Source organism: Camelus dromedarius, chromosome 2, assembly GCF_036321535.1.
Source record: "Camelus dromedarius isolate mCamDro1 chromosome 2, mCamDro1.pat, whole genome shotgun sequence".
Lineage (NCBI taxonomy): Eukaryota > Metazoa > Chordata > Mammalia > Artiodactyla > Camelidae > Camelus > Camelus dromedarius.
Window position 1 is genome coordinate 97,825,605 of NC_087437.1, and position 12,699 is coordinate 97,838,303.

The 12,699-nt window shown below is 35.4% G+C and overlaps 1 protein-coding gene across 4 annotated transcripts in view; it reads left to right on the forward strand.

The window, feature by feature from the left end:
* The window catches only part of LOC105086856 (multidrug resistance-associated protein 1), an 81,991-nt gene that overhangs the window by 5,419 nt on the left and 63,873 nt on the right, over window positions 1–12,699 (forward strand). For all 4 annotated transcript variants that reach the window (XR_010384842.1, XM_064496470.1, XM_064496468.1 and 1 more), the window contains exons 3-5: window positions 4,835–4,982; window positions 5,716–5,858; window positions 10,759–10,936. Coding sequence is in view for 3 of the 4 variants with exons in the window: in XM_064496470.1 (XP_064352540.1) it covers window positions 4,835–4,982; window positions 5,716–5,858; window positions 10,759–10,936 (469 nt within the window). In the remaining variant the exon portion in view is untranslated. The remainder of the gene's footprint in view (window positions 1–4,834; window positions 4,983–5,715; window positions 5,859–10,758; window positions 10,937–12,699) is intronic.

Sequence of the window (12,699 nt, forward strand, 5' to 3'; positions counted from 1 at the left end):
CAACATTTAAAATGTGTAGGGGTGAGTCAAGTGGCATTCCAAGTTAGCAAATCCCATATGCAAACCATGGAAGCAGGAGAGAGTGTTGGTGTGCAAGAGATCAAGCTGGATGGACAGATCAGAAAGAGTTCTCTAGGATACTGAAGATAGTGGGAAGCCACTGAAGAATTTTGAATGGATAGTGACATCCTGTTTACACCTGAGAAAATCACCTTTGCAATTCTGTGGGTATGATATGTAGGAGATGAAAATGGGGACAGAGAGGGGTTAGGAAGCTCTTCAGGTATCCTGGTAGATTTATGGTTGCAGTCTGAACTATGGTAATGATAGAGATGAGGAAGAAGAAGGGACAGATGCAAGACCTATTTAAGAGAGAGTTGATTGGATGCGGAAGTGAGGAACTGGAGGAAGTGTTGAATAAATCTCAGTTTCTAGCTCAGAAAACTGTGAGGTTTAAGTGTTGTGAAAAATTGTGAGTTTAGTCTGGAGAAGTTTCAATTTCCCATGCCTGACTCATCCCCATAAAAAATGTCTAGCAGGTGTTGGGTATGTAGGTCTCAAGCTTATGGATATGGACTTGAGTCATTGACTGTAGATAAGTAGCTGAAGCCATGAGTATGATTGAGATCATCCAGAAGAAGAGCTTATTGAATAGGATGAGCAGACAGTATATTGGGCATCCTCAGTATTTAAACAGCTAGAAGAGGGCGAATCTCCAAAGGAAGCTAAGAATTCAGAATGGAAGAGACAAACCAAGGAAAGAGTGTGATTGAAAGGTAGGGAGACTGTCAAAATAGGAGAAAAATAAAGTGACCAATAGGGCCAAATATTGAAAAGGGATAAACTGAAATAAGAACTGAGCATTTTCCATTGAACTTGGCAATGGAAAGATGATTGGTGATTTTTATGAAAGCTGCTGAAGTAGGAAACTGACATACTTGATGAGCAAATAATTGGGCAGAAGAGGTTGAATTATGATAAGCATTCCAAGTTACACAAATCTAGGAATCACTTAAAGACAATGACAAAAATTTTACACCATTATGCTACATTAAGTAACACACCAGAAAAAAAAAAGGTTATGTAAACAGGGGCTATTTACATTTAATGAATTTGATTTTTCAAATTTGTATATGTATAGATTACGTTTTCCAAATCTGAGTTCTCTCTCATTCATGATTTGAGAGAAAGAGTGATGTCTACACTGGCTTTAAAATTTTGGGACTGTACGTTTAAGTTACAGTATATCATGGAATTTAAATGATGCAAATAAGTAAATATATTTTAAAAGCTTTTATTATTAAACTATAAAAACTATATGCATTTTTGTTAAATATTACAGACACCATTTTAGGAGGCCTAAAGTAAGGAGTTGAAATTATTTAATAAGCAAGATAAAACAGCAAATTTTAAAATTTGGCAACTCAGTGTCTTAAAGTCCGTATCTTAGCTCAAACAACTAGAAAGCTCTAATTTTTGAATATCACACTTATTTTCTGTTTAAAGTTAACATCTCAGAACTAGATTGGAAATATTTTCGAGGCATGCCATTATCTGAAATTGTCATTGGCATGAATCTAATGTGCTTTCTTATCTGCTGTTCAAACAACTGATGTTGAAATATAGCTATTGTTTAAGAGAATGTTTGAAGACAGTGGTTAATTGTGTTCTCAGATCTGTATTTTGAGTAACAGAATAAAGTCAGAAATTATTCTTAGGCTAAATTCAAGCTCCCATAATTATATGAATAATTCAATCAAAATGTGCTCAGATGACACAAATAATTAGGAAATTATATGCTTATGAGCCTTAATTCCTAAGGCAGTAGGTCTCAAGATTATTTTGATGATCAACTAATTATGAAGGCTTTATTAGCAAATATAATCTGTCATCAGTGTATAATAATCATGGTCATAGAATAATCCCCTTGACATACATGTAAAAATCTAGATAAAGTTTTTATAGGTCACAGTTGAATGATTATTTTAACTAGGGATACACTATTCAATCTGTCCTATCTTTTCTTCACATATTAATAAGAATTGTACATTACCTGACTTTGTCCTATCCCACAATTGTTGTACAGATTGACTTCTTGCCTTTTCCTATTATACACTCACTCATTTCCAGAAATGTTTAAAGAGGTGATTAGCAACAATGAAAGCGATTATGTGACTACATGTCTATACTTTCCAAGTATTCAGTTATTACTCATCTACACAAGTTGCATTTCATCTCATCCTCCCAGCCAACTGCTACCAATTTACTACCCTTAACATCAGTTGGATGAGATATTCATGCATACTTGTTAATGTTAAATACACTCAAAATTCTCCCTAATGTAACAAAATCGAAGACAGAGTAGAAATATTACACTTAACCACATTGTCTGCCTTTGGTTAAATTAGCACTGGTTTATAGCGTATTTAAAACCCTGTGACCAGTCCCTAGAGTTTCTGTTCTTAATGACCTATAAGAACAACAAATTAATCTTGCTCCACATGCTTTGGAGAGTTGTGAGGATCAAGGTAATTTAAGTGAATGCCCTTAGAAAAGAAATATCTGTCTAAAAATCACAAGATGCACATATGTACCTTTATAATTGCTTTAGGACTAAGGTCCACAAGTTTATGGGACCTGCTGCCTGCTACATACATTTCACTCATTGGAAGGGTCAACTCTTGGTCCTAGGCTTCCAAAAAGCTGCTTCATCAGTTGATTTAAAGAAGCACCACTTCCTTTTTTCCTGAATACTTATGCGTAAAAGCAAGACCAGAAGAGAGCAAAAGAGAAGGCGGAAGTACACACCTGGGAAAAGGGAAGTCACAGGAGTTAAATAACCAAGCCCATGTACATCACAATCAATTCAGCTTAAGTGTCACTTTTAGATGCTGCATTATTTGGAGACTCAGCATGAAAGCCAGGGATCACTTATTCCCGTGAACTAAAACCGCTGAGTTTTGCACAGTTCTAACTCAAAATGCTGAGGCAGTAAATGTTATTAAAAATGCTTTTGTGAAAATCAATGCAATCTTATTTTGAAAATGAATATTTATTTTGTGGAATGGAATAGAAAGACTTAATGTGACATAAAAGTAGGTTATTGCTTAAGATGGTTTTAAAAGTGCACTGCAGGAAAATGTCCAGCATATTGAGTCAACAGAAACATGATTACTGAAGTCCCTTTCTTATTATGTTTAAGCCTTTTTGTTAAATATGAATTGTAATATGACATTAGGTAGTATAATAAAAGTAAAATTGAATCTGGTTTCCACAGGGTTTAAATCCATCCCAGGGTCAATCAATTCATACTGTTCAGTAACAATGACAACAAAACAATTCCAGTTTGGAGTAGTGTAATATTTTGTCACGGTCTCTTGGGCTAATATACTTAAAATGGAAAGAACTGAAGCTATACAGTCAGAAGGCCCAGGTTTAAATGGGGGTTTAATTTCTTACTAAGCAAGTCATGTCATCAAGCTCATGAACTGAGTATATCTGAGCTACATCACTCAGGGTTGTGTTTGGCTTCAAGCAACAGAATAGCCTAATAATAATAGTTAAACAAGTAGGTGTTTATTTTCTTATGTTATTGAGAAGAAGGCTGAGAATAGGCTGGTGAACTATCTCAGAAATGTTATCAAAGACCCAGGCCTTTTCTCTCTTTCCACTCCCCATCCTTGTTATTTGGCTTGTCACCTGTAGTGGCAAAGATGGCTTCTCTGTTGCACAACCATTATGTCTTCAGTACAGACAGGAAGGAGGAAAAGGCTGGAAAAGGAAGGCAAAAACTTCTCCTCTTGAAGTTTTATGCTTTCTTTTGAAAAAAGAAAGTTCTTCTTGGCTGATTTTCGTTTAGATTTCCTTAGCCATAACTGAGTTATATTCTCAATGCCAGGCAAAAGTTAATGAGAGTACCAGGACTGGTTTAGGCCAATTATAATTCATTAACTTTGTGGCTGGAATAAGGACATACTCTGAGTTCAAGAGATTTTCAACTGAAAAAATATCAAATGTTGGCTAGTAGGAAGATGCTCAGGCAGAAGGGATGGCTGTAGGGTAAGGATAATTCATTGTCTTGGCTGTAGGGTAAGGATAATTCATTGTCTGTCACAATAACATTTGTAGTATGACTAGACCATGCATCTTAGTTTGCCAGGGCCAGTCCCAGTTTAGACCCATTGTTCTTGCATAATTATTCACTATGTACTCTGGACAAGCTCTTTGAATGGAGGAGAGTGGAGGTACTAAGAGGCTGGCAGTAAGTTGCCATACTCCTTAAGGCATCAACTCAGAAATGGCATTGTCACATTGGCTCATATTCTATTGGTCAAAGTAAGTCTCATGGCTGAGGCCCTAGTTTATGGGGCAGATACAGGGACTCTACATCTAGTTGGACAATCTGTAAAGTCAAGTGTCAAAGGGCATATAAAACCCCAGTTGAATAGGAGAAGTTGCAGGTGCAGAGGATGGATTTATTTCTCTTCTGATACAAGCCTAAAAAGGCAGTGTGGGTTTCTGTGAAAATTAGCTATTTAAATTTTAGTAAAGAAGGCAGGATATGTTGGTACCTCCAAGATGAGATGATTAAATGAAGTAAGTGTTTCACTGAATAATTGGACGTCTAAACAGCCCTTTTAAAAGCTGTGAATAATGATTATACATTATTGAACTTCAAGATAAAGTTGTATGATTTTTCAAACACACAGTCTAGTCATTGCAACCTGATCAATAAGATAATTTATAAATCAAGCTATGAAAAAAATGCATGCAAATTAGTTTTAACTTTATTGTTGGTTTTGCTGAATTGTTTACCTTATTCTTTCATTTTTAGAATAATTATTTTAGGCTATAAGAAACCTTTGGAAAGAGAAGATCTTTTTGAACTAAATGAAAGTGATTCCTCCTATACCGTGTGTCCCATCTTTGAAAAACAGTGGAGGAAGGAAGTTTTAAGGAATCAAGAGAGGCAAAAAGTAAAGGTAATTAATTGTTAAATACTTAGTACTTAATTACTGACTAAAATGAAATAAGCTTGTTCCAATATGAAATATTATTATTATTATTATTATTATTATTATTATTATTAATATAGAAAAATCCCTTTAATATGTGAAATAACAAGCCATCTCCATAAGTACAATTAGTTGTTATTGTAGCTAATTTCTGTCATCAAATTACTCATCATCCCTTCCTTTCAAAATTCAGGAGCAAAAGTGTTGATACGTATATAATCTTTGGCTGCTCACCAATATCTTTTCTCATCTGTTGTGGCAAAGATGGTTTCTATATCTTAGAGCTTTATGTCTACTGGTCAGAGGAAGAAATGTAGTGGCCAAGGCCAAAGTTTATTGGGCAGAAATAAGTACTTCACATCCAGCATTGCATCTACACACATATCTTTAGACTTCCCCAAAAGAAAATGTAATTTGAATATAAAAACTTTTATTAAAACAGTTTCAAAACTCAAAAGAGTGATAAAATACAACTATTTCTTTTTCCATTTATGTTACATGATACAAGTAACACCAAGTGGTCTGGAGACATTCCATACCAATGATATGGGTCATATGTTCAAGTTCAACCAAATTTATTCCTTTCTTGTTGCTTTATTATTTTTGGATTGCCTTACTAATTTTATGGTTAGCTTATATCTATTTTATGTCTTCATTCTGGACTATTTTCTCATTGTTTTTATTTTCTTCAATTATGTAGTCATCGTTTCATAAAGAGACACATACCAGGAAACCATCTCTACTGTATGCATTGTGGAACACCTTTAAGTTCGTCCTGATTCAGGTTGCTTTATTCAAAGTGTTTGCTGTTATTTTGTCCTTCACTTGTCCACTCATAATGAAGTAAGTTGAAGTTTTTTTTTTTCCTTCCCATGGGTAAATGATAAGCACATTTTTCACTGTAAAACTTGTAGTAAGAAAGGGTGGGGGAAGTTTCTTATTACAAATTTTATTTAGGATACAAGCGTTCTGTTAGGCTTCCCTGCAAATATGAGTGTGAATTATGGTAATATAGTGAGTAATTGCTAAAACCAGACATGTGCTAAGCAGTGTTTTAAAATCTTTATATTAATTATCTTCTTAAATCTTTACGACAATCCTGACATAGGAAGTAATATTATACCCAGTATCACAATGCTGAAACAGACAAAGAAATTTGAATAATTTGCCTAAGGCCACACAGCCAAAAAATGCAGAGTTATGATTCAAATCCAGTCAATCTGGCTTCAGTATATGCTATGAAAATGAAATGATTCATACCTTCACTATTTTTCTTAGCTGTGGGTCTTTTGGGAATTGTGCTTTATCAGCTAAGGTAATAATATGTAAATATAAGTAAATATATGCATGTGCGTGTATTTATATGTATACATAGACACATTTAAAGAAAACTTTTAAGAATTTATCTATAGAACACTATAGAACTAGTATTTCCATAGTATCTATTTGTAAGGATTCACAAGCAGACAATGAAACTGAATCCTTGACTGTATGCCATCTCTTTCAAGGGGATATTTCCTTACCTCTAATTATCATATGAAGGAAACACAAGGAAACATGTTTTTAATTATGTATTTATATCATAATATATTTAATATATAATTATATATTTTTTTTGTTTTGACTGTATTTCCAAGTTGTTGGAGTCTTTAAGAACAATTTAATTCATGAAAATAGAATTAATCCTGAGTTGTCTGAACCCCAAATAATATCCAGACACATATTTATCCAACGTTTATTAAGCACCTGCTACATGCCAAACACTATTCTAAGTAGACTGTGAGGATAGAGTAAAAGTCAAAAAGCCCCTGTTCTGATGACACTTAGAAGGGAGAGATAAATAATAAACAAATGACTAAATATGAATGATATTAAGAGCTAATCAGTGCTAAGGGGGAAAAAACGTACAGCCAGGTAAGGGGGTAAAAGGAATGCCGGCCTGGGGAGTTGGAAGTTGCTGTTCTGTGTGAGGTGTTCTGTGTGAGACATTGGTTATAAGATGACATTTGAGCCAAGTTCCAAAGGAAGTTAGAGAAGAAGCCAAGGCCATATCTGTTGTAAAGAGGAAGAGCAAAGAGGGCTAACGCCCTGAGGCAGTAGTGTGCTTGGTGTCTGAGGACCCATAGGAGCCAAGTGAGGCTGGAGCAGAGAAGCTGAGAGGAAGTGATGAGACTGAGGTCAGAAAGGTTTGTGGGGTAAGGTTTTTGAAGGGCCTTGTGGAATGTGATGAGGATACTGGATTTTACTCTGTGTAAGTCTTTGGAAGATTTTGAGCATAGATTGGTATGATGAGACCTCAGTTTTTCAGGAATCACCCCAGCTTCTGTGTGGAGAATAAAGTAAAGAGGACCAAGAGTGGAAGAAGGAACAACTGTTGGAAGATAAAGATAATCCAGGCAAAAGTCAACGGCAGCTTCAACTGGGTGGTGAAGGTGATAAGTGGTCGGATTTGGGCTTTATTTTAAAGGTAGAGTCAACACAGTCCACTTATGGATTGAATGTAGGTTGAGAGATGAAGAAAGGTGTCAAGGATACCTTCATAATGTTTGTTTAAGTCACAAGGTAAATGAGTTACCGTTTACTGAGGTATAGAAGGCTCAGGAAAGAGTAGAGTAGGGAGTGGAATTTGCTAAATTTGAAATATGTATTAGCCATTTTGCAGAAAAGAATTAAAATCGCAGATCTGACTGTATCTTTTGGAAGGCCTGCTCGTGGGGTGGGGGCTTTGGCTGGTGATTGGAACTTGGATTTCAGGACGGTCTTCACAACCCTAACTGATGAGTGGATCAGTATGTCCAAATTGTTTGTACAATCAATATGATCCATGCTGGATATCTGCTTTCCTTCAGGGAGTTTGGGATTTTGGTGTGTGTTAGGAAAAGGGTGCCCTGCATGCTGAATCTTTGAAGGGCTTCCCTGGTAGATAAGATTTCACGTATTTGCCACAGCTTGTTGCTGGGGGAATTAAGTATGTTCTCTGTGACTCTACCAAGAGAGGACTTTCTGAAGCTTATGCTTCTTTCCCCCTGGGCTTCACCCCATTCACCTTTTCCTTTTCTCATTCCAAGAAGCTTAGGCAAGTCTTTTTATGACCTAGGCTTGGAAATATCAGAATGTCACTTTAGCCATATTATTTTGGTCAAGCAAGTCCTTAAGTCAGCTCAGATCCAAAAGGACGGGAGTTAGTTTCAAAATCAAAATGAGTAGCAAGGGATTCCTAACCATTCTTAGTCATGCTCTGATTTCCATCTGCCAATGACTACTGCTCAAGAAGCTCATTGGAGAACCACTGTCTTTCCTAAAATAGCTATAGGTCATGGCAATTCAGTGTCTCCATATTCTCCCAAAATTTGCAGTCTATGGGGTTCTAAAGAATTGCTAAGTCCTTGGCTGTAGGGTAGAGAATGGTCTCCTTAATTTTGTCACATACTTTTATAACACACTAGCTTGAGCATATGTGCAAAACAGTCATTTTAATATTGCACTGAAATGAGTCAGTTGACATGTCTTTCTCCCTGAGTAGACTATGAACTCTGCCTCCATAGGTAAGGGATTTTATGTTATTCAATCTTTGTGACTTTAGCTCCTAGCACAGAGCCTGGCAAATAGAAGTCAAACACATTTCCTGAATGAAATAGTGAATAAGTGGGCTTATCCAAGTTACGCTTTTCCAAGAAACACTCATTCTAGAGTAGCTGGATAAGCTTAAAATCCCCACATTGAGGGACAACTGAGTTACAAGAAAGAATTTTATGAATTTGTATGATCATAATTTGAGCTTGAGGGGAACTAATTTTAATAGCTAGTTTTGAGATATATATATATATATATATAGAAAAGTTACTGGAGAGGACTATCTTCAAGGATGAGAATGCATTGTCATGTCTCATGTGTAATAACCAAGCATATAAAAATAATACTTTCATTAATTTACTAGTAGAAGAAATGTGTTTTTTGTTGACTGTGGTGCTTATTCTTTTTTCCCACTTACATGGATTTTATTCTAGTGTCAGTCAAACAAAAAAATGAGTATTTACATCAGATGTCATGAATATAGATTTGTGGTTTTTACCATGCCCTGATCACATATTATTTATAGTATTTTCTGGAAATATTTTTAGTATTTCCATATTAATACCTGGTGATAGTCATCTAGTTGTTTGACTTTGTGAAAAAGGAAAATGTCTCACTGACAGATACATCCACAGTAAGAAGAGCAGTGCTCCTCTTTCAGGAAATTTAATTCTGAAACCAAGAAAGTTTTTAGTAAGTTGCTTTTGTAAAAGTAATTTGGTTTCCTAATGAATGGCATCTGATGAAGATCAACTAAAAATATAGAACCTCTTGTTGTGTATGTTTTTATGTCAAATAGCTCACTAGTGTCATTGAAAATGTATAATACTCAAAATAGGAATTTTCAATGACTAGAAGTTTTAATAGGATTTTTAGAGACATTGGTATATATTTGGTTCCAAGGTACAATTTTAATAAAGGTAATTTTTTGAAGTACTTGTTTGATAAAGCATTTCAGGCAACACGAATTACTTTTAACTGTTCATCCGTTAGCTGTCCAAGCTGTTAATAAAATAGATCAAAGCTTAGCCATTTATTTTTTTATTTTCTACTTTAAAAATATAAATTCACATTAAAAATGAGTTTTTAAATTCATTTTTCTTAGGAAAAATTAGGAATAGTCTTGCCTAATCACATATGGTTTCCTTCTGGTTCTAATAACCTGTTAAGTTCACTCAAAGTGTCTGTTCACAATGACAAAGCACATTTGTGCACCTCCAAAGTTCAAAGCGGGAAGGGTACATTTCTAAAATATCTAATATTACACCTTTTACTTACCAAGTAAGAGGAACTATTTAAGTAGACCAAGAACAAAGCCTGCAAAATAAATGACATAGTAATTTGTGGTATCTCAGAGTATATATCAAAGTTGTTTCCACCATTATGTAGAGTATATGTAGTTTTTTAAAATTATTATTTTTAGTCACAGATGCAGTTTTTAAAAGGTTGGGAGCACCTGTATAATGTTATTAACAGTGGACATCAGGCATTCTGAGTTTTAATCAGTGTTTATAGTGTGGGACAATAAGCAACCAAGAGAGTTATGGCTAGGACCAGCCTGGTTATCTGGCTGTACCCAGCATTGACCTTAATCATGATGACTGTGTTGTCACCAAACTTAAGAGGAAGTTAGTAAAGGTAGAGGAAAGGGAAATTGCATATGGATAAAAATAATAAGAAGAAGTGAGATACAATTCAGGCCTTTAAAAAAAGTGTCTGTTTGCCATGTTAAGAGATTCCCTGCTTAAGTTCTAATTGTCATGTTTCCCTATATTTCACAAAATGCTTGGTTTTGGGAAAAAAAGAGAAATTTTAAATGTCTCAACTTTCATGATGAAGTTAGAACAGAACAATTAACTAATTGATGAGATTAGCGTATGAAAACTAGAAATTAACCTTCTACCAACTAGCCTTCTACCTACAAGCCAATGAAAATAATCGTTGACTTTACTTTATTATGTAATGCTTGAGTGAAAATAAAGGGGGGAAGGATGCCAAATTGGGCCAGTAGGGACAAAGAACAGGCAAGAGTGTTTGTGTGCGTGCGTGCACGTATGTGTGTGTGCGCTCGTGTGTGTAACATTTTGACAGCACTTAATTCCCATAAACATTCAACTACTTCAGATGTTTAACATTTCTTCCCTTTTCTCCATTTGCATATGACATTCAGGCAAATGATCATTTTCTGCGAACACGGCCCCAATTTTGGCTGGAGTGGCTACGGTTATGCTTTGGCGCTTTTCATTGTTGTTGTTTTGCAAACTCTGATCCTTCAGCAATACCAACGTTTTAACATGCTCGCTTCAGCAAAAATTAAGACAGCTGTAATTGGACTCATCTACAAAAAGGTAAAAGATTGAAGGAATTCCCACCTTCTAAATGAAGTAGATCCTTATGTGCTTTAAAAATAAGAGAACTGAAAAAATAGAAGAGTATATTAAAAAGTTCTTAATGTGTCCTTTGAATATACATTTATTTTGCTGTAAAAGAACTTTGGCTCATTAATACTGGTTGCATTAATTTTTCTAGAGGGTTCTCTCCCTATAGTCCCTGCACTTTCTAGTCAACTGTAATTTATGAAATTAAATGATGTTCTTTGTCCACTGTTATATCACTTAACTCCTCCTCTGAACATGAATGGAATTGAATGTTTTCATGGTAATCTAAATTTGTGTATCAATTAAATTTGTTCTTCCCATGATCATTTTCATTCTACATACTACCTTTTTCCTTCTCTCTCTACTCACTTTGTTTTTTCTTGCAACAAGCCATCCTTCTCTATACAAACATCTGTCTCTCTTTCATGCTAAGTCCTGTCACCCCCACCCCAAAACCTGACTGATCCTTATACTTCATATGACCCTAAAGTTTATTTGTCCTTTCTTGAAAATACAATTTTAAATACCACCTCTTTACCATCCAGAGCCTTTTATTTACATCATAATTATAACAATCAAAGTGCTTCCACACTTCTGTAGTCATCACTGAGTTATTCAATTAAGTGTATTTTGTACTTTTACTCTTTACTCCTCTATAAATTATGGGCTCTTCAGATCTATAATAGGAACTTATTTACCTGTTGTACCTTTAGCATCTAGGTGAGTGGCTTTTACACAGTTTTATAAAGGTTGGAAGACTGAGGAAATGAATAAATGAGCCCTTGCCTTCAAGAAATTGGGGAGAACTATTAGCATATCAATAAATGTGTGCAAATAAATGCAGTTATAAGAGATCAGATATGCAGGAAATCTACAATGTTTGTAGGCAGTTAAGGAAGGTTTCACATAGAAAAGAGCCTTGAAATGGTCTTTGAGAGAATTGTAGAATTTCTGTAAGTGGAAGGAAGTATAATTTGGGCTGACCTGAGCATGAAGTGTTACAGACCATATTAGGCCAAAATGGAGGCATAGAGTGATTTTGGAGATTCTGGAATGACCCAAGACCAATTGAGCCAGGAAATGTAACTGAACTTCCAGCAGAGCTAGCACTGTATAATACAGCCCAAATACAGAGTCAGAGAGGCTGCCCTACTTGTAATTCTAGAGGCTGTAAATTCTGAGAAATCCAAACATGGGGAAAAAATATCAAAGAGCCTAAGAATCATTGTAAATGCTAACACTTGTTTTCCATGTATGATCCATGTCAAAAAGGATTTCATTTATTGATTAAAGCAATGGAGTTTAGGTATAGGCTTTGGGTGGATTTACAATCATGAAAGAGTAAACTGCAGTAAAAATTAGAGCAAGCTGTCAGAAATAAAAAGGAAAATCAAGTGTTGTGAGTGAGTCCATTGCAAGGGCAAAGAGACCCTGGAGATAATGTAAGAGGGAGTAGAGTCTACAGAAGTGAGACCATATGGTTCCTTAGAGATTGTTTAACAACAAAGGGCACTCAAGGATCAAAGGAATACAGCAATCCAAGCTGGTTTGTTTAGTGGATCCTGCAGTAAGGATGAAGATTTAATTCCAAGTCCATCAAACAAGCAGCAGAAGACATTATGACCTGTAGTGTTAGGACACCCTAGGATAGCACATGCAGGTGGCTCTGATATAAGGCAGCCTTTCTTCTGAGTCTCTTAGCCTACATCCATTTTCCAGAGGGACTAATCGGG